Below are 23,079 nucleotides of genomic sequence, written 5' to 3'. Positions count from 1 at the left end.
GAGTGCATTGAAAAGTTTTATGCCAGAGTACAGTGCACCTTTTTGATACCTTGATGTATTATTACTTGGCACATGCAAGTCGGATTTATTTCTGGTGTCATAAGTGTGCATTGCACTGTTATTATCAAAACTATCATTATTTTTAACTACAAAATTAATTAATGAGTATATATACTGACACATCATAGTAAGTATCCTTAGATTCTTAAACAATGGTCTACAAGAATCATAGTGATTAACATTAGACATTATTCTAATAATTTTTTTTTGTAGTAAAAAAACATCATTAGCATAGGGTGATGATGCCCAAAAAATGATCCCATATGACATTACAGAATGAAAAAACGAAAAATATATTTGTTTTAAATAAAAAACAGATACAGTTGCTGATAACGATTGAAGTGCGAAACAAGCTGAACATAGTTTAGGTATCATTTTAACTATATGTTCCTTGCCACACAAGGTATTGTTTACATGCAAGCCTAAAAATTTAACACTATTTGCTTCTGTAATTTTAGTATCACTATAATTCAATTGAACTACAGGGTTAGACTGTTTATGTAAGTGAAATTTTAAGATACTTGTTTTATCAATATTTAGAGTAAGATTATTAGCATTAAACCATTGATTTAATTTATCACATACACTATTTAATGTTTGAATTAATTCTTGATTTTTAATGTTATGACACAATATGCTAGTGTTATCTGCAAATAAAATTACTTCAGACTGATCAGTTATAAAAGAAGGAAGATCATTTATATAAATCAAAAATAATAATGGTCCCAGGATCGACCCCTGAGGCACACCAAGATTAATTAACCCTTTATTTGAGTGAACTGTACTATGTCTATTATCAGAAATTTTTACTAGTTGATACCTATTTGACAAATAAGATGTAAACCAGTGGAGCGCAGTATTTCTAATACCATAAAATTGAAGTTTATTTAGCAAAATTTTGTGGTCAACACAATCAAAAGCTTTAGCTAAGTCACAAAAAATACCTGCCACATTCTCTTTATTATCTAGTGCTTTAAGAATAGTAGAGGAAAATTTGAAAAAAGCTTCATTAACAGATTTCCCACTTCTAAATCCATATTGAGACTTAGATAAAATATTATTTTTTTCAAGATAATCTGTTAATCTATTATTCATTAATTTTTCCAGTATTTTTGCAAAAGATGAGATTAGGCTAATAGGTCTATAATTAGATACTTCATCTTTATTACCTTTTTTATAAAGAGGTGTCACCACAGAATATTTTAGTCTATCAGGAAATATACCTGATGTCAAGGAAGAGTTAAAGATAAAAGTAAGAGGTTCACTAATTATGTCAATGCATTGCTTTAATAATTTTATGGAAATTTCATCAATTCCTGAGGATGCTTTGGGTTTAAAAGCTTTTACAATTTTACAGATCTCTATTATGTTAGTAGGTGTTATGAAAAACTCATTATTTTTTTGTTGATAGCGTGATGAGGAATTATATTTGGCTGGATGCCTATTTTAGGTTTATTATTAAGTTTTTTTGCAACATTAAGAAAGTATGAATTAAAAATATTAGCAACATGAATTGGTTCCTGAACAGTTCTATCATTCACAGTTAGTTTCACCAAAGTGGAATTATTTTGTACACGGTTCATTTCCGCTCTAATTAATTTCCACAAAGTTAGTACTTTATTAGTTGAATTACTGATAAGTCTGTCAAAATAAAGCTGTTTGGCCTTTTTAATTACTTTATTCAAAATTATACAATATCTTTTATAGTATGTCTTAATACTGGTATCAGTTGCATTTTTAGCCAGAATATAGAGTTCCTTTTTCCTATTGCACGAATTTCTAATACCAGTAGTTATCCATTTATTTTGAGAGGAGTTATTAACTCTAACAACTTTTTTTGGAAAGGCTTCTTCAAACAATTTACAAAAAGTTGAGTGGAATTTATTATATTGTAAATTAACATCATTTGATGTATAAACATCATACCAATTTTCCAAAAGTAATTTAGCTCTAAAAAATGAAATTGTTGTATTATTGATAGTTCTAATCCTTGTACTTTTAAAAGGTTTTTCAAAACTAATAACAAACTGAGGATTACTAAAAAATAATAGTTGGGCATCATGATCTGACAAGGCATTAATATAAGGTATAGTAAAACAATTTTTAACATTATGAGCCTCAACAAAAATATTATCTATTACAGTTGCTGTGAGGCCTTGAATTCTGGTAGGAAAATCAACAGTAGGTATTAAGTTATATACTAAAAGCAATGAGCATAATCTATGTTTGTTAACACTGTCTAACATAAAATTTACATTAAAATCACCACATAAAATTATGTCAGAATTTTTACTTTTGATCTTGATTAAATTGTTTAATACAGATTCTAAACCATTTAAAAATATTAAAAAATTGCCAGAAGGAGATCTATAAGTGACAATTATATAGACCTTTCTATCCTGCAAAACTATAGAAGCCATTGTACATTCAAAATCCTTTTCAATACATAATTTATTTATATCAAATTTAACTAATTCAAATTTGACATCTTGTTGAATGTATATACATACACCTCCACCAGTAGTCTCATTTCTACTATAAAAACTTGCAAGTTTGTATCCAGGGATTACAATCTGTTCTATTTCATAAGATTTGCAATAATGTTCAGATAAACATAAAACATGTAAATTTATCTTATTTCCCTGATTACATGACTTTATTGCTTCATAAAATAAGTCTTTTTTATTTTTAATACTATGTAGGTATATTTTGATGCATAATTGCGAGTTTGCCACAAATACTCTGTCTACTAATGAATTTATTGTTTAGTTTAGCATAAGATGCATTACACAGGAGAGTATTATTTTGGTTTATAAAACAATCTGCTGGTGGAGCATTAATATAATTTAGTTTTTTGGACCAATATCATAACCAATTGGAATCACGTTGTTTATATTGTTTTTGGATTGCAATACACTAACAATTTGTTTGGCAACATGTACTTTACCTTTTAAGTTTATATGTAAGCCATGTTTGGTGAAGCAGTCTCTTGGCAAATTAAATACATCAATAACACAAACGGATTGAAATTTTGAACAAAAATTTTGTAATCGCTTATTTGTAATTTCTATTTCACGATTGATTACTGATTCTTCATTGAGGTCATGTCTTCTTGGTATGTTGCAGACTGCTACCCTCGTGTTGCAAAGATTTAGTAATAGGTGTTTCAATTTAATCACTGCTGCTGAAGCTTCGTTTTTATATACGTCGTTTCCTCCTGCAGACAGCACAACAAGGTCTTCATTAGTGAGATTTCTTGAGTTTTCTGTGGCATGCTTAGTAACTTCTGCAAAACATCCACTTGGCTTTACCATGCCAAAAACATCTGTGTCCTGATGGCACTGTGATTTAACTTCTGCCGCTAAACCTCTTCCTTGGCTGTCCGAGAATAACAATATTTTTCTATGTAAATCCAGACAGAGTATGTTGCCGGGTCTTACTTTTTTCCTTCAAATAAACTAAATTTTCGTAACCGTCAAATACAATCTTATTGGTTGTCATTTTTTACGTTTCCTAGCGGCAAACAGATAGTCAAGTTTCAGTTTTCGTTTTTACTTTTCTGCGTCATTGTGAAATTGGCCTAAGGCCCGCTCTGCAGTGGCACAACTGAGACGGAACATTTCACCATCGCGTCTGTGCTTCCACTGCTCAGACTGTTTGCTTAATCAGACAACACTGCGACACAGTGTGCTGTCATCACAGCCACTGCGGGCCTCGTAGTCTGGATGCCAGAACCCAGCATCGAACCAAGGACCCGCGAAGAGTCCCAGGCCGCGGGAATGCCGCCCACTACCTCTTGCTGTGAAATAGAGTTTATGTGTGGATGTCTGTGAAAAGGATGGTACTGGATTACTTATAAGGCGGTGTTAAAATTTGTTCCTCTAGCGGGATCACGGTAGGGACTCAAACCCATATGCTGCTGTGGGCATTGCGAGGAATAAAGATAGAAGTCACTTCTTTTCCTTGGGCTATCTGCAACCGATGTGAGCGATTTCTTGTGGACATGAGACAATGCACGTAACAAATGGCAGCCAATGAGATTCATTTCAGGGTTACCAAATAGTTTAATAAAACAAATAATTATGCTTCGAGAACATAACACGGGCAGAATTTGCGTACATAACGAAAATAAACAAAAGTAATAATAGAACACTAGTTATTCTTGCTCTTAAAACCATTCTCAACGTATTTAGAACATAAACATGGCTGCCACCGCAGCCAGTTACTCGGCTTCTATTGGTGGCACGGAGCGACTTAAAGCGTGCTATTGTAAAAACTGATTTCCCTCCTGCTCACTAGGGGATTAAGCCCCATTGATAATTATTTATTAGTGATTTTGATTGATTTATTGGTGTACAACCACCGTTTGATTATTGAAACAATATAATTGTCTGAAACACGAAAATAATAAATAATGCACGTGAACTAGAAAATAGATTAAAATAAATATTTTAGAATTTGTTTAATCATTTATAGGTGCTTAGCATACATGATCAACTGAAAAAAACATTTACAAGATAAATTTCCTAAAGTATATGAGCCTTAGTAGTTGCTGGCAGCACCCAAGAAGGAAAATATTATGACGGACGTGAATTTACTCGTCTCGTTAACGGAAGGACGGTGACGGATCATTGTTGTGTCCAGCTTTGCACCGCTGATTGGGTTATTCCTGTATTCGTCATTTACCTCACGTTGCAAATTGCTTGACAATGTTGGGAACAGGATCCACGTTAAGATGACACTTTGCTACAGCATTCTTCATACTTGTCCATCAAAATCTACATTGCCGTAGGCCTAATACGTTCAGAAATACTGCAAGAACTGTTCCATAAGCAGGCACAAAGAAATCTTGCATGTCGTCGTGGTGCCATTAAAACATTCTTTTTTGTGCCTACAATGTCGATGCGAATAACCAGCAATACTTAAGCCATTCACGTGTGGCGTGCGTAGACTTTGCGAGGCCCTCATATTATTTGGGGGGAGGGATGGGTAATAAACCTCCTTAAGGGAATTAAATTTAAAAAAATGTTTGAAACAACTTTTTTAAAGCCAATCTGGAAGTTAAATTCATACGGTTTTTTTAATACATCTTAAGAAATTTTGATATTTTTCTGAAAAATTATGCTCCAGTTGACTTCGTAAACAACGATAAATTTCCGGCGAAATCGAGTCATTATGAGCCAATACAAATTTTCTTCAGTTTTTATTTTAAATAAAAACAAAATTTATATTGTAAGGATATTGATCAGCAGTTGAAATAACATGCTAATAACAATTTATTTTTTTCTTTCCCCATTAATGTCCATGTATTTAACAGAAAACTAAGCAAAAATGGAAATTAAAAGCGCCCGCTAGGAATGACTGAACCTCACTAAACTAAAGGCCGGTCCACACGCAACGTTTTCAGCAACGATTTACCTGCGCAGGTCACATCGTTGTAGACAAGACGTAGCGTGTAGACAGGAAAACTGCGCAGTTTTGTAAACTGCGCAGTTTTGTAAACTGCGCGTAGACGGGACACGGAGAAGGAAAACTGTGGCCAAGACAAGAGCATTTATGTCCGCGCAGTTTAGTCGACCTGCACAGACTTGTAGCGTGTGGACACTTCCTCCGTCTTCTCCGCACACGGGGCTCAGTTCTCACTCGGTGTTTGTGCCGGAACAGTGTAATATGTTCAACCATGACCGATTTGCGACAGTGTTCACGTGAATTTATAACAGAGTTCATTGGTCTGTACAAGTCCTTTACGTGTTTGTGGCGGGTCAAATCAAAAGAATATAGCGATAGGGACAAAAAAGTCAAGCGCATGAAGCACTTGTGCAAAAATACCAAGAGGTTGATATCGCGGCTAACAGAGATAAAATCACAAAAAAAAAAATTAATTCTTTGAGGTCGGTAAACCGGAAATAATTGGCCAAAGTAAGGAATTCTCGTAACTGATAGGATAAAACTTGGCTGCAAACTGTGTTGTGTGGACACGGCTAAACTGCAACATTTTGTTTGCACAGTTTTGTCTGCGCAGTCAAAACTGTGTACGAAACGTTGCGTGTGGACCGACCTTAAGACTTCTGCGTCGTACAGTTGAACACAGGATCCTCGGCCAAAGAGATCACAGGTACGGGGGATATCCGCAGATGTACAAATACTAGTTATGCCGGGAGGTTGGTACTGAGCCGGCGAGCTATAGTCTGTATCACATTTGGATGGCAGTGTTGCTGCAGTCATGCTACTTGGCACGTTCACGTTACGTCTTGCTGCGCGAACCAAAATTCGCAAAGCCAATGGGAAAACTTTGGGCAGTATTTTAATAGAATTTCTTGTCGAAAATCATGTCCAATACCGGGGTTTAGTATTTTTTTTCAAGTCTGTTTGGCTTTTACCGGAACGGTTTTATTGTATAGTTTAAAATTTCAGCCTACTAATCAAATGATTCGATAGTCGACGTAGCTGCTCTGGCAGTGAATCCTAGCGGCGGGTGCGGGAATTACGTGCGATTCGCGTCTAGAAATGTGGTCGAAAACACAATTTTCGTATATATTTATCACGCTCGGCATTATTTTGAAGAATTTTTGTTTAAATTTCGTGTCAGAGAGTTTCGTGTTATTAGAGCGTTTGCAACATGAGAACACATGAATTTGTTCGTTGCTGAGGTTATATGTTACACATCTCTGACGAGTACTGATATATCATCTTTGAGTATACCAAGCATTAATATATATATTTTATAATTTATAGATGGTTGATTTTCCAATGCTATAAATTAGTGTCACAGTTAGCAGTTATTCTGAGAAAAATTCCATCTAAACACTATTATTTCAAATGAGAAACTATCTGTAGAAGACCGTCACTATTAATAACAAGGCATCCCATACAATTATACGCTATGCTAAAATGAGCAAAAATAATATTTTAATTAAGTAAATAAAAAATTGTTCATAAAACACCAGTTGAAAACAAGATGGCTTCTTTAAATTGCCACTCCTTAGAAATAAATAATGAATATTATTGTATGATTATCTTGATGAAAATTATCATTTTTAAAAAGTATTACCTAAATTATAATTGCAAATTTTACTTTACAAAATACAAAGTTTCAGATGCACGCTATTTTTTTTTATTACATTACAAAGTTGTGCCTGAATCATTTTTGCTGAGTGGTGTGGATGAGGCAACAGAGCACACTGAAGCAGATGGCAGATATGGTGCATTGGAAAGAGAGTAAATGCCCATTTAAAGACACATCGCGAACTGAGTATGACACACGCTACAGTAATATGCCCCCCGAGAAACCAATCACCTTGATTCCCTCAGCAATGACGGATCACCTGTTTCTTATTGTGCATGCAGTTTACGTCAAAGTAATATAACTGACATTGTCAAAATAAAATAAAAATATTTTGGTTATGACACAGTTTCGCATCACCACACACCTTCAACGGCATGCTTTATTTTTAATATTTTATGTTCAAATACTATTGGATACGTTACACGGAACAATTGTTCCCAGGGGCAATGCTCCTCGACGTTTTATACATATTTTAAAAATCAAATACAGTTTGGTAACTACACAGCTTTGCATCACAAACACATCCATTTCCTTTATTTATTTTAATACTAGCTGACCCGGCGAACTTCGTACCGCCTAACAGTCAATGAATGTCGTGTTAACTTTTAGCTAAACCTAATTTAGGATTTTATTAACATAATAAAATGAATTCTCAAAATTCAATAAAAAAGTACAAAAATAAAGTATTTCAATGGCGTGTCAGCAAGACATTTGCTTTATTGGAGCTATGTATTTTGCTGCATAGGTTGCACTCGGGTTGATTCTATTCAGTGAAGCACTTTGTTATATACGACATTTTTCGTTTTGTTATCAGGCGCAAGAACAAATAAAGCGGATGGTTTGCTGACAAGTGAACATGCCACGTAAAATAGACCATGAGAAAAACACCCATTTTCTAGATTCAGACCACAAACACTTAAGGATTGGCCTTGTGATTTGTTAATCGTCATGGCGAAGGCAAGACGAATCGGAAATTGAAATCGTTTAAACTCAAAGGGCATATCGGTTGGAATCATCGGAATATTCGGAATGAGAACTTCCTCACCTTTGAATTTTTTCTTTGAGTATCATGGCGTGAATCAGATTGATAATCAGTTTTCTTCTCACTAAACGCGTTCCATTGCATAGTTTGGGTTGGTTTATATTTCGAAGCATGATGACTACCGAGCCAACCTTCAGTTATAAATTGTGCGGTGGTAAGTCAGGCACATCCAAGCAGTTTAAAAATTCAGTTGGATATTTTATGGCTTCGTTTTAGTTAGTTGCACAATCAATAGATTTGAATGAATGCAGAGTACCAACGATTTTATTCTGAATTACGAAGTTTAAGTCATCTGCATATTTGTTCTTAGCCACCAAAATTGCTAACTCACTCAACCATTTGTTATTTTTGTGTTTAGCAATAATGTTCGAGAACACTTTGTTGATGAGCTCGTCTTTCGATGAGACGAAAACTCAAAAATTCGGAGGAAATAAAATCAATCCGCGTGATTCGTCGACAGGAACACGGTCATTACCGATAGTCAGCAATTTCTTGGAGAAATCTTCAGCAGATGGATGTTCAGAAATGCAACTCTCATGTTTGTTGCCAGCTGAAGTTTCTTCACAAAGTGTCAGTGATTTGAGGCAAGTGTTTATTTCATCGGCAGCAGTCGATCTTGGAATGACTGGCAGTATTGGCGGAAATCACCAGACAGTAAAATCATTGCGTCTCAAAAACATCTCGAGTCATTGCGCAGATCATTCAATGATCTGTCAAGTGTTTTCCAATGTGCGTTTGTGTGCCATTGTGCATTCGTCCCAGGTGCTGTCAATCTGTTTTTTTATGTGGTAGTGCTGTAGTGTTAATGCGATTGGGTGATTCATTTTAATTAATTTTAATGATAAAAGTAAACAATAAATCACAAAATGGGTAAAAACAATTGTCCCAAACATGGCGACGACGAAAGGTTCAGAGGTTTAGTTTTTCTTACTCTATCTACTTTATTCGTTAGAATAGCTTCGCGGCTATTGCTTGGCGGACATAGAGAAATGACACTCACAGTTTTTACGTCTGTAACTTTGTATGTCTATGGCCAACCTGCGTGACATGAGTTGTCAATTGCGAAAATGGCGGAGTTACAAACCTAATTTATTTAAAAATAATATTTTTTCTGTGAATTTTATCAACATTTTAATAGTTATTCTGCTATTCGGGGCGGAGACGAATCCAACAAATCAGAGATCATTAAAATCGGTCCAGCCGTTCTTGAGTTATAAATGGTGTAACTAAACCGACTTTGTTTATATATATATATTAAATTTGCAAAATAAGATATTCGTCAATTTATATATTTTCACAATATTTAGTAAACTTTTTTTATATCGCGCTCAAGACAAACTCAAAGAAAAGAGTTTGCACATTGTAAAGAAAACCATTTCGCTCATGTGCGAACTCTTTTCTTTCAGTTTGTCTTTGGCGCGATATAAACAAAGTCTACTAAATATTGTGAAATTTAATTAAATGAAAAGTGACATTTAATTAAATTAAAAGTTTGAGTGGGTTATGATTATTGTGAACAATATACTTTTTTGATTTTCTATTATTTAGTTTGGTTTTCTATATAAAGCGTGATTTTTAGTTTTTTAAACTATTATTTGTTTCTCCCCCGGGAACAGGATAAAAAGTATCCTATGCCCGTCTCCTGGTTCTAAGCTACCTCCCTACCAATTTTCAGCCAAATCGGTTCAGCCGTTCTTGAGTTACAAATAGTGTAACTAACACGACTTTCTTTTATATATATATATAGATTTTGTGTTAACATAAATCTGGATACGCAATAAGGAACAATTGCCGAGTAAAAAACTTGCTGCAAACGTCCTCGCTAATTTCGACCGTCAACGCCATTTTTATTAGTAAACCCCCCCCCCCCCCTTTTTCCCTTTTTTTCTTCCGGAATTCAGTATGCCGAATGTTGAAACCCATTTATACGCTGTTAGAGTAATCAAACACTACCAAAATTTGACTTTAAATGATTTTCAATCATGTCAGAACAACGCGATCTTCTTAACTGTACAATTCTCAGGTCCTTTCACGCCCGCAAGGTGCCTCGCTGAGAACGCCAAAGTAAAACCGGGTGTCTCCATTTACTGAAATAAAACTGAACTTCATTCATCCCGTCAGACCTGCAATGAGTAACACACTAGGGTTACCCTAGACACTTACTTGAAGGATTTTTTTGCACCAAACAAAAAAAAGGGGGGGTGTTGTCTGTAAAGTCGGTTTACGGACGATAATTTTACGTGATAACGTCATAAGAAAACATTGATGAAAAATTGCATACTTTTTAATTTTCAAATATTATTTACAGTTTTTGCAAATTTAATTTAAATAATTTGTTCAAATATAATCACAAACAATAATTAGTTAAAAAGCCCGCCTTAACCTGTTCGATATTATAGAAGATTTTCTCGCACGGCGGTTGGTCGGTTCTTGCACGCTCGGCTCAGGCGGAACGTGACAATTTTTCGTGCGTGCAGCCGGCGTTCATCGATTTATAAGACGTTATCACGTCAAAAAATGCCTTCTCGTAAATACAAGGTAATTGTTACAATGTAATGGATCAAGGAGCTGATGACGTAACGTGATGGTGGCTGGTCTGTACACCTTGACGGCAATGCGCTGTCCGCTCTCATGTGAACGGCGCGCTTCGTTCTGACAAGCACCCGGGCCGCATTGCTGCCAACACAGCGCAAAACAAACCACGCGTGAAACGAACGCGGTGTGAAGCTACCACGGCCTCCACATTCGATTACGGGCCCTGAACCCTGGGAGCCTACAACTCACGTAGCTTCAGTACCCTGCCCGAATGATCCCACGTTCGTGCAACTTCGGATTTTTTTTTTTAAAGACGTAATGTAAGTCTTAGTTTCTTAGTTTTTTAGGTGATGACTGGCGGTGGAGTGAGTGGTCAGTGTAACCACTCACCACCAGGGGCGCTTGCGTCCCTGGTCAAATATTCCAGATGCAAATAAAATTCAAAGCGGACCACGAGTCCAAGTGCCCAAACCCCTCGCATGGTAGACTCTTTTCTACTCTGCCCAACACTTAATCCAGACCATCATCTGTCTCCTGTAAATTCCTACACGTAATGCATGCCAATTTGCATCCCGCATGAATGTGCCCAGGGTTTTCCCTGTGTCTATGCAGGTTTTACCTGGGCCCAACCTATATCTAGTTATAGTCTAGATTTAAGAGTGAGGGGAGTAAGTCATGGCGCCAATCGCTGCCATGGCTGGCCAATCCCCTCCTAGCACATGATGCATGCGACCCTCTCCCTGCATGGCTAATCCCAGCATGACTAGGCGTATAGGCTTCGGCCTGAGACGCATCTAGGTCCATCCCTAACCCGGACCCCTCCAAAATACACTTAGTTTAATTAGGTTAGAAAAAAAACGTAATGTAAATATGGCCGGTCAAATTGGCTAATCCAAACACACAGTAATATTTGATTGTATTATAACCTTTACTGAAACTACGTGAGTTGAAGGCTTCCCAGGGACCAGGATTGGAGACGCTCCCCCCCCCCCCCCCCCTCCTTTCCACACAATTTTACAGTCACGTGCTACAATATAATTGAATGGTTATTTCTTACCTACTTAGAATGTTATTTAACCTGAAAATACTTCAAAATTTGCCCCAAATTAGGTCCTCTATCGCTCTAGTGTGGCTCTTTGAGATATCTTCCATGTATTGGTATACATGAACTGGCCGTCTTTGATTTTTAAAATATGTATAAAACGTCGAGGAGCATTGCCCCTGGGAACATTTGTTCCATGTAACGTATCCAATAGTAGGTATTTAAACATAAAAGTAGCTTGGCTTTTGAGTTGTAGCAGTGTCCTTGGAAAATAATTCACCGACGGGCATACATGGTAAAATTATGGTTACTGTTTTATAAGTCCAAACTAAGCTTTATTTATATAAATTATTTTACTTTAAAATAACCAGAGCGAGTATGTATATTTATTTCACACGCTGAGATAAAAATAAACAGGGCCTTGGACCCAGGGGTCCAACCAGGCCTTGTGGTGCCAAGTAATCAACCCTCGCTCCTGTACTGTTAACAATGTAATTCACCCACACAATGATTTAAAAACTACACAGGTGTGCAAACCACTTGATATTTAAAAAAAAAGCTAATATAAGTTTCACTATTTATATTTGTGTCTAGTACTTAATAGAATGTTTTTACCTTCGTCTAACATAGGCTACATGGTTATCGTATGAAACGTTGATACAATATATTTGTGACTTGTTTATTTTTCTCTGCTAACGTAATAAATAACAATTACATTATTCCGTAAATCGACGTCTAAAACAGTAATAATTACGGAAAATCCGTTACTTGGCAGCGCGTGCTCTGCGGTGACTGTAGGCGTGTCTCGAATCCTACAGTTTTCAAAAGTAGTACCAATTATATACTATTATATCAACAGTTTCTTGACGTGACAACGTCTAATAAATCGATGTACGCCGGCTGCCTGCACAAAAAAGGATGACTCGTTGTCCCGTTACGCACATTGTCCCGTTACGCTCATTATACTCTTGCGCCGCATCTATCTCTCTTCCACTCGATTGGAACAACCATCAATTTGACTTTTTCGAGGCACATTAAACTTGAAGCACTCCCATTCGTTTCCTACTTTTCCTATCATCGTCATATCCTTAACAGAATAACACAGATTGGAAAAAGTTAAATAGCAAACATGTATAAAAGTTATAGTTAAAGTAATAAACATATTTGAATGAATGAGTGCAAATAAAAGTAAATTTATTAATTAAATAGTAGATTTCATTTCACTCCTTCTTTGTATCCATACAAAATAGTGATAATTCAATAAAAATGATTCAATTTTATTCATAAAAATATGCAATCATTTCATCAATGTTTTGTAATGACGTCACGTTAAACTATCGTCCGTAAACCGACTTTACAGACAACCAATTTGTTTTATGTGTAAACATTTTAGATTCTCGGTATACGGGATTCGGCAGAAGTAATTTCGTGAATGGACCGGAAGTCGCATGGAACGGAGATGTGGAACCACGGTGCTGCCATCTGTGGCGGATTGCGCGAACCAAAGTGCACAAAGCCAAAGGGAAACATGGTAGTACGTATTAACTGTTTAATGCATTGTAACAAGATGAGCAGTATTTTAGTCAATGTCCTTGTCGAAAATCATGTCCAAAGCCTATGTTCTTTATTTTATAGAGTATTTTTCGCTTTTATCGGAGCCGTATCTTTGTATAGTTTGACATTTCGCTATGCAAATCGAAGGATTCGATAGTCGACGTAGCTGCTCCGGCAGCGAATTCTAGCGGCGGGCGCGGAAACTACGTGTGGTTCGTGTCCAGAAATTTAGTTACAAACGCAATTTTCATACATTTATCAAGCTCGGCATTATTTTAAATATTTCTAAGTCAAATTTTGTGTCCGAGTTTCGTATCATAAGTTATTTGCAACCTGAGAAGACGTGACTTTACTCGATAACTGAAAGACTTTTTTTTTTTTTGCAAACAACCTCATGTTGGTTGTCAGTGCAAGTGACAGTTGGGAAATGGGTTCCACCCGCAATATTATTGAGAACTGTCAAATGTGATACAAGTTACATGACGACAGGCTATACTATAATGCTAGGAGCGCGCGCATCATCATAACTCCATGAGTATTGCGATAACCCCCTAGGTTAATATAACATGTTTTACTTCAAAAAACGTGTCGTTAGCTCCTTTGTTTATTCCACGTTATCAGGAATGAATCTTGTAATCTGTACGAGTATATAAATCCCAAGTACAGAGTGTCCATAAAAATATGTCCCAGTTTTAATAGTATATTATTACAGTTTAATATAGACTACTTACAACAAATTATACATCAAATTTAAGGTAAACTAACCTATTTTTTATTACAAATTTCCAATATGTGCACCTATAATTATACGGTACACATCCAACCTAAGTCCAATTCCTCCCACACTTTGGTTAACAAGCCCGGAGTAATGGTAGCAATAGCCTCTTCAATTCTGTGTCTCAACTCTGCGGGAGATCATTAGGCAGCAGCGAAACGTAGACACGATCGTTTATAAAGTCCCAGAGGAAAACCTCGCATGGCGTTATGTCAGGTGACCGTGGAGGCCAGCGATAAAGAGCTCTGTCGTCTCGACCATTACGACCAAGCCAACGGCCAGACACTTGGACGTACAGATATTCCAATGGGGAGGGGCTCCATCCTGTTCTCTCTACTAACTGGGGGAAGAGCCATTCTTTCGCGCTGCAGGCGAGAAGACAACAAAGCAGTACTCGCTCATGCGCTTATCTAAAACTGTTGTAGTTACTGTTCAATTGTGACCTTGAACTATCACTCTACAACGCTTACAGTTGATACTCTTAAATTTTATAACTGATGTATTATTTTATGGACATGCTGTACTTTGTCATTGAACAATTTCGGGTTTTGGTGACCCAGAACCGCCCCTTTTTCGTTTTTCATTTTCCTTGTCTGTCAGCTTCGCGCGAATAATTATTTACAATAGGAAAAGGAAGTATTAAATTGTTATTTTAGTATGTAATTAAGAGTGCTGGTCGATATATTTACGATTTCAATTCAGTTTCCATGATTTCGTTTTTAGAAAAAATCTTTCGAAGATTTTATTGCCTCATATATGACGCAATTTCACCGATTTTGACCGTTGTTACTTATAAAACTTAACGATAATTTTTTTTCAGGAAAGAATATTAAAATTTCTTTAGCATCATGATAAGTTTTTAAGTTCTAGGTTCGTTAAAAAAAAAGTTTTTTTTTTGTAGTCTTCACTGGTAACCCAGGGCCTATTCCTAACCAATTTCCCTGCGTTGTGTATATTGTGTGTGTCCTAATCTGAAAACCTCGCTGTCAAATTAAATTGACGTGACGCTCAAACAAAATGAAGTCTTTTGGTGTGCGTATGACCATTCACCAAGTTAACACCGGCACGCCGATAAGAGGACAAGCTGACGTCACGGAACTATTCAAATAAAATTTATCACGGGTCTCCGCTTCTGTAAGGAGGTCGAAGGTTCCTTTCAAATGTAAACTTACAACGAGATACTTCTTCTCGGAAGCACGCGCTAAGCGTTATTAAGTAGCTGGGAAAATGTCGGCCGCTCGTACGACAAGACTTGGCGCTTCAAGACGCCTTGGCACTTGCGATTCTCGTGCAAGATCCTTCTCGGACGTCTCTCGGAAAAGGTTTGTTCCCATTGGCTGGAATGTCAAAGCGTTAGAAATAATGTATTTTTGAACGACCTACTCATGAACAACATCATCATCAATCTTATAGTTCATTTAGAGCCATGCTATAACCCAACGGCGCTATTATCATTTCTAAAGCCTTTCTCGCATTGAGTGAGTTTCAAAGAGTTACAACAATACAGGCAAATTAAAGTTTCAACTACAAAAATTCCAGTAGTAGTCGGTTTCGTTTTAGGTCATTTTCTTCCAATAAGTAAAATTTATAAAAAAACTTCTACAATGCTTGTTCAAAAACTGCAAGTAAGTCGTCTGCAGACGATTCGAGTTCCTACACCAGATCTCATACCCATGGTTGACCACCGGAAACAAACGGGCGCTGTGCCGAATGAATCCTCTGGTGGATCACAAGGGCATAGTTGACGGCCGTAACACATACGGACCGCCTAGAATAGTCATCATAAGCCTTCCGGCTCAGGAACTCTTAATTATCGTTTTCTCTCGGAGGGGATACTGCCTCAGAGGCGTTCGGGCGTAATCCCACGGGTGGTAGCTTCGCACCACCGGTCGTTCGCCCGAGTGCGGTGCCAGTGGCCCGTACCTGCGGTTCCTCTCGTACTGAGCAGGAATACTGGGGCAACGACCACTTTCTCAGTAGGGTAAAACTAACCTGGGTAAATATGTAGTTGGGCGGTATTTGCGAAAAAAAAAAAAAATGTTAAAAAACCGAAAATACTTTTATTCTATGCTCTTTAACTTCGCGTCTTCTTTCCATCAACGTAAATCTTTCTGCTGATTCGAAGAATGCTTGGTAGTTAAACTCAAAACAGCAGGTGAATCTAAGGAGATTGAAAATTATAGTCCGTAAAAGTCACGAAAATAGTATATTTGGCACCAACTCATTCAAATGGTGGGACTTAGGACCCCGACATGGCGTTTTAAAAAAACGTTTTAGGTAATATGATTGTCCTTCATAAGTGAATTTAGACGTGGATATTGGCGTATATCTACTTTTTCAATTAGGCCTACTGTTCATTAACCTGTGACGTTCAGATGAACAGTCATCGCCCGGTTACACTCATGTGTTGGACCCAAGACGTAAAATATTAAGACTTGCACTTTATTTCATTTTATTTAGAGAGTAGAAATTTTTTTTAATGGCGAATTTAGTTGCTGACGGACAATTATTTCGTTATTGGTTTCATTTTGAATTTTTTTTTGTATATTTGTGCATAAACTATTTTAGTATTGTAATACTTCACAACATGTTCATTTGTCTCATTGCAAGCAGAAATTTAATCATTCGTGTTTACATAAAACAATACGCCACACATTTTTTTTAAATCTCAGTTCAGTTTTTGTTGATTTTTTTTTTTTTTTTTTTTTTTTTTGCTAGATTGTGATGTTACATCCTGTCGAAGAGGTAGTTAAGAGACTATTGTATAAAATACGCATTGAAAATTGCTACTGGTGAACTAATATTTCGTAATAAATACTTAAAATTTAAGCCAAATATATTAATCAAATTACCAAAAAAATAAGTGCGTGTAAATACTGCATTTTAAAATCCTCTGCATTTTATTTAGGAGGGATGTATATATAATCGGGGTGGGGGGGGGGGGGGGGGTGGCACGGGGAGTCTTAGGCCGGTATTCCACTTAAAATATTTTATAACACATTTTATAAAATATATTTTTCATATTTCAATAAAATATTTGAAGAGTGAGTATTTTATAAAAGTTTTATGCTTTAAGTACACAAAGTAAAAGATATTATATGTCAAAGTAGTATCCCGTTTATCAGAATTTCATAACATTTAATTGTAGTGTAAAGAGTATTAAGTGTTCATTAAACAGTTACACTTTTTAACCACATTTAATTGAATTGTTTTTTACGTCTAGGATAGTACAACCAGGTTTAACTGTGTTTATAACATCTTGCTTTTTATTTCTATTTTTGTAGTCTTCGTACTTTGCATTGTGTAGCATTTCATGAAACATTTGCACTAAGAAATAAACTTTGTCGTTGTGTCCACACTGCAAGTCTACTTACTTGTGTGGCCATTTAGAAAATTCACAAACGTGACGCGATCTTAACAGTTAACTGGATAACTGCTTTAATAAAATGTAATGCCAACCCATTACTTTTTATAAAATAAATTTTATAAATGTAATTATTTACGAAATATGGCCTATTACACATCAAATAATCTTGGTCAAAGACGTTTTTTAAAATATGTTTTATAAAATACTTTACAGTGGAATACCGACCTAAATGCACTCTCATAGTTCCTAGACTTGATAAGCTGTAATACGTAAATATAAGGCCCTAATGTAGCCAGGGTTTCCGCATACAGAAAACAAATTAAAACAAAGGAAAAATCAGGGAATTGAAAAAAGTTGTCATCAAAACCTGGAAAAACTTACGGAAATTAACAATACCTTAGTTACCAAACAATATGAGTGATTTTTCATACTGTGTACTATCTTAATGTTTATCATAACAGTCATGTATTTGTTTAATTCATGTGTTTAATAATCCGTAACGGATACAAAAAAAATTGTATTAATTTGAAGCACAATAAAATATCTACTGCTTTAGCTTGATCCCAGTTAACGATGTGTCATTTGACAGTTTTAAAACACATAAATTATTTTTTCTTCAGACTGGCAAAATTGGTTACGTAATGTTTATGGGAATAACAGTGCAAATTATGAACTGTGTAGGAACACATTTATAGTCAATTCTGCACGCTCTGTATGTTTGTTGAAATGTGTTTTGAAAATCATGTGTATAGCGATACTTCTACAGGCGGATAAGACAGGAAAAAAAAAAATTTATGGGACAGGGAAAAATAATAAAAGAATTCAAGGAAACTGAAGTTAAGTGTGGGGATCCTGAAAACTTGATCGTATTTCACGAAGTAGGTTCAAATTTTCTTGTACCTACTCTCCAAAATGTTACCTTTCCTTACACAGTACACTCCCGATTATCCGCGAAATAAAGTGGCAGGGCCACCGCGGATAGTGAAAATCGCGGATAATCCGCAAAAGAGCCGAAAATGGCAAACAAAAAGGAAACATTAATTTCAACTTAAAATTCTAAATATGTATGTACAGTAAAATTTACAATTAACAGTAAAAAAAATTTTTAATGATGCTAAAATACTTAATAATTAACATACAATACATTTCAGTGATGTAAACATAAAAGTGCTCGGTACTTGCTTCCTAACAAGGATACAGTACTGTACGTACTCAGAGACTTCATTAAACACTGCTTGAGTTCCGAGAAGGCCTGTGGCGTTTTACTGTATACTGCACACAATACACTCGTCAGTAGAGTTCAAAATTGCTCACGTGTAATAAAATACAGATTTACATGTGTGCTGTATTTTTTCGTAGCATGCGCGGATAATCGGGAGTTTACTGTACATTGAATGAACAAAAATAAATATAGTAAAACTAACCATAGCGCTTTATTAATTCACCAAATTAAGTTTGTTCATGTAAGTTCACTGTTAGAAATAACAGTAAATTGACGGACTTTTCAACGCAGCAATCATCTCACATTAACGAAGATTTCTTCGTAATTTTATATAACAATCTTTGTAGAAACTACGCTGTTTTTAAACTTCCGAGATACATTTTTTGGCGTGACGTCTAATAAATCGATGAACGCCGGCTGCACGCACGAAAAAGTGTCCCGTTACGCACATTGTACGCCTGCGCCGCATCTATCTCTCTTCCACTCGGTTGGAACAACCATCGATTTGACTTTTTCGAGGCACATTAAACTTGAAACACTCCCATTCGTTTCCTACTTTTCCTATCATCGTCCTATCCTTGACAGAATAACACAGATTGGAAGAAGTTAAATAGCAAACATGTATAAAAGTTATAGTTAAAACAATCACTTCGTTAAAGTAATAACCATATTTGAATTAATGAGTGCAAATAAAAGTAACTTTATCAATTAAATTGTAGATTTCATTTCACTCCTTCTTTGTATCAATACAAAATAGTGGTAATTACATTATGACATTATGACTTTACAGACAACCAATTTTTTAAGTTAAAAACTTTCGTAGAATAAATGATTATTTTTGTTGTTGTCTTAACACGTTTTTTTTTATGTTTAGGTAGTATTTTATTTGTTTAATTTTTTGTTCTGTGAATACCGTATGAAGTTGAGTGCTCCGGGATATAGAACAAATACATTTGTACATATATAGGCTATACACTCATACAAGCACAAAAGCCACGATCATTTTCATGGTTATATGTTATCCCCCGTAAATTTACAAAGATAACGGAAAATTTATTAATATCCCTGGATATTTTTTTGTAAAGAGCGTTCTTCGTAATTTTAAGATGAAAATTTTTAACTGTGTGTGTGTTGGAGAATTCTTAATGTATAATTTTTAACACTGACCTACTGGACGATTTTGTGCAATTAATCATGATTATTTACTAGATGAACTTGTAAAGCTAACTCTTCCCTACTTTTAAAATTTTCACATGGGACATACATAGTAACCACCAACTGCCACGTATATATGTTGCATGGTAAAACCAATTATATTCGGCACCTTAAAATAAAATAAAAATTAGTATGTACACGTCGTGCAAAAAAGACTTACCATGTCGTGTGCACCATCGACGCCACAGTTCGTATTCGATGTACAGCAACTCGGCAAATGCAACCACGTGTTCGGGACTTCGAAGCAGTTGTGAAGCGCGCAAGGCCACCAACAATGGACTTGCGCAAACTATTGCGAGATAAACTTTCAGACAGATCATACGGAATAAAAAAAAAAAATTTCGTCAGTCCGATATTTATTTATTGAAGTGAAAACTTCTATAGGAAGGTTTGGATAGGGAGTAATTTCTTGTAAGTCGTCATCGACATGATCACGTGAAGTGTTAATTTTTTTTAATATATATATTTCAAGAATAAGACTTAATTTATTATATTTTTAATGTTACAAGTTTTTAATTTTTTCTTTATTTTCCATGGAAATTTTAACGTTATTGTGTGGTACATATTGCGAGTATTGGATATTTTTTTAGTAGGTAGTTAAGTTGAGGTTATGTTTTTTCTTTTGTTTATTTATTTACGATGTAAATTTCTTCAAATGTCAGGTTACTGATTTATTAGAGATAATGTTGATTATTTTTAGATTTAAGTTAATAATTTTTTATTCTTTCAATGAAAAAACTTCATTTCTTCTAGTTTTAATGTTATTATTGGTAGGGGCAAAACTTATGGGTTAGCGTCACCGACATGCTAGTGAATTAGTGATGTAATACCAAAACCATTTTCTTGCTTACATTTGACGTAGAATTGATTTCATATTACACATTTAAAAACAAAATTATAAGTTTGCACTTCTGTCGACAATCCCCATGACTGACTTTTAGGTTTTGACGTGACGTCTAATAAATCGATTAACGCCGGCTGCACGCACGATAAAGTGTCCCGTTACGCACATTGTCCCGTTACGCACAGTGTCCCGTTTCGCACAATGTCCCATTACGCTCATTGTACGCTTGCGCCTCATCTATCTCTCTTCCACTCAATTGGAACAACCATCGATTTGACTTTCTCGAGGCACATTAAACTTGAAACACTCCCATTCGTTTCCTACTTTTCCTATCATCGTCCTATCCTTAACAGAATAACACCGATTGTAAGAAGTTAAATAGCAAACATGTATAAAAGTTATAGTCTTCGTTAAAGTAAAAAACATATTTGAATTAATGAGTGAAGATAAAAGTAAATTTGTCAGTTAAATTGTAGATTTCATTTCACTCCTTCTTTGTATCCATACAAAATAGTGATAATTCAATAAAAACGATTCAATTTTATTCATAAAAGTATACAATCATTTCATCAATGTTTATTTATGACGTCACGTTAAACCATCGTCCGTAAACCGACTTTACAGACAACCAATTTTTTGCATAATTAGCTGCCAAAGTTTAATTTTCAACGTATGGCCCCCCACATTCGATTTTGGACCCTGGACCCAGGATCGGAGGAATCCTACTAACCACCCCCCCCCCCCCCCGCAATATTACAGTCACGTGCTACATTTTAATTGAATGGTAATTTCTTACCTACACTCTTTTAACAATGTTATTTAACCTGGAAATACAGGGTATAATTATGGCTACTATTTTGTAAGTCCAAACTAAGCTTTATTTATAAAATATTCAATATGTTTATCTAGTTTGTAAAAAGTTATAATGCTTAAACATTTAAAAATAAACAGGGCTGGGCCCGGGCCCAGGGGTCCCTCAGCCCCGCCCTTGTGGGGGCCATGTTTTAACATTAACGTACAAGCAAGGAGAACCAACTGGAAAAAAGACTAAAACCTTTTTATAGGTTTAACTGCAATGCTACTGGCCACTTCAAGAATTTGTTAGAATTTCTTTCATAGAATATTATTTAATTTTACCTGGCATTTCAAAATTCTCAAATTTAAGAGGATTTTGACAGCCAAGCAACTTAAAATGAGTTTTTGTTATATAAATGCGAACCATGTCATGAAGTAGCCAGTAGCACTGCAGTTAAACCTAAAATGTTTCAGTTCTGTTATCCATTTAAATTCTCCAAATTTGTTCGCCCCAAAAACGTTAAAAATGTGACTGGCAGCTAATTATGCAAAAAGTATGCGATGTATGAATTTTTAATTTCGTGATTTAAAAGGTCTGCAAGACTAATTTTCGCCAGTTACGATATTTATTTATTGCTTTGAGAAGTGGCTACATACGTGGTTAGGTTGAAATGGTTGTATTAAAATGAAATGAATAATTCAGGAAAAATAAAATTAACGTTCGGTGCTGTAAAATAAAAAGTCATCCGAAATACACACAAACACGGAAGGCATTTCAAAAAATCAAATATTGCTTAAAATTACATATTACATTCAATTTATTTACTGACTTTTTTTAAATTATTAAGTGAAATGAAATGTCACCAAAGTGTCAACACTGTGGCCATTTTTATGTTACAAATATTAAATAATTAGATTCCATTAAAAAAATTTATTTCGGACATGTTCTATATTTTATTGAATTCAAAAGTTATAATGACTCTTATGCCATTTTGGCAACTAAATATATCCAAAGAGATATCTAATTATTATTTAAGTTACTTTGAAACAATTTAAAAACATATTGGTAAAACAAAAACAAAAAAAAATTAAACGAACCACGTGTACCTACAAACTGTTTTAATAAAGTTTTCTCCTCAGAAATATGAAATTAAATAAATAGAAATATCTTATGAAAGAAAATGAATGGTAATTTAATGTAACGTGCTAGCTAAAATATTTCAAAACATTTAATATTGTGTAGATTGCCTTTCAGTTAAAAATAATTAATTTTAAAAGTCTTCACTTGTGTTGTAAAATTTAAAAGAAATTGTTTGATGGTGTTTAAAAGTATTATATTTGAAGAAAAAAAATTAGATTGTTCACAGCATAACAACACACTTAAAATGTCAGTTAAACTTGCAGAACATCTTAAAATAGTAAACTAATATACAGATATAACAAATATTACGTTTTTACTATAATAAATAAAACTATCTGATTGCTGAGATCGCAAGTTTCGTTAACTAGTGAGAGCGCCCTCTGACGTTTTCGCACACCTGTAGACATCAACTCTCGCAATA

The 23,079-nt window shown here is 35.2% G+C and overlaps 1 protein-coding gene across 1 annotated transcript in view; it reads right to left on the bottom strand.

Moving 5' to 3' along the window:
• LOC134528569 (coactosin-like protein) overlaps positions 1 to 20,070 on the bottom strand; it is a 135,865-nt gene extending 115,795 nt beyond the window's left edge. The window contains exon 1 of the mRNA XM_063362309.1: positions 20,039 to 20,070. Within this exon, the coding sequence (XP_063218379.1) occupies positions 20,039 to 20,055 (17 nt within the window). The 5' untranslated portion in view covers positions 20,056 to 20,070. The remainder of the gene's footprint in view (positions 1 to 20,038) is intronic.
• Positions 20,071 to 23,079: the final 3,009 nt, after the last annotated feature.

Source organism: Bacillus rossius, chromosome 1 (genome assembly GCF_032445375.1).
Source record: "Bacillus rossius redtenbacheri isolate Brsri chromosome 1, Brsri_v3, whole genome shotgun sequence".
NCBI classification, from domain to species: domain Eukaryota; kingdom Metazoa; phylum Arthropoda; class Insecta; order Phasmatodea; family Bacillidae; genus Bacillus; species Bacillus rossius.
The sequence above is the reverse complement of the archived record's forward strand: the minus strand, read 5'-3'. Positions and strand labels throughout refer to the sequence as shown.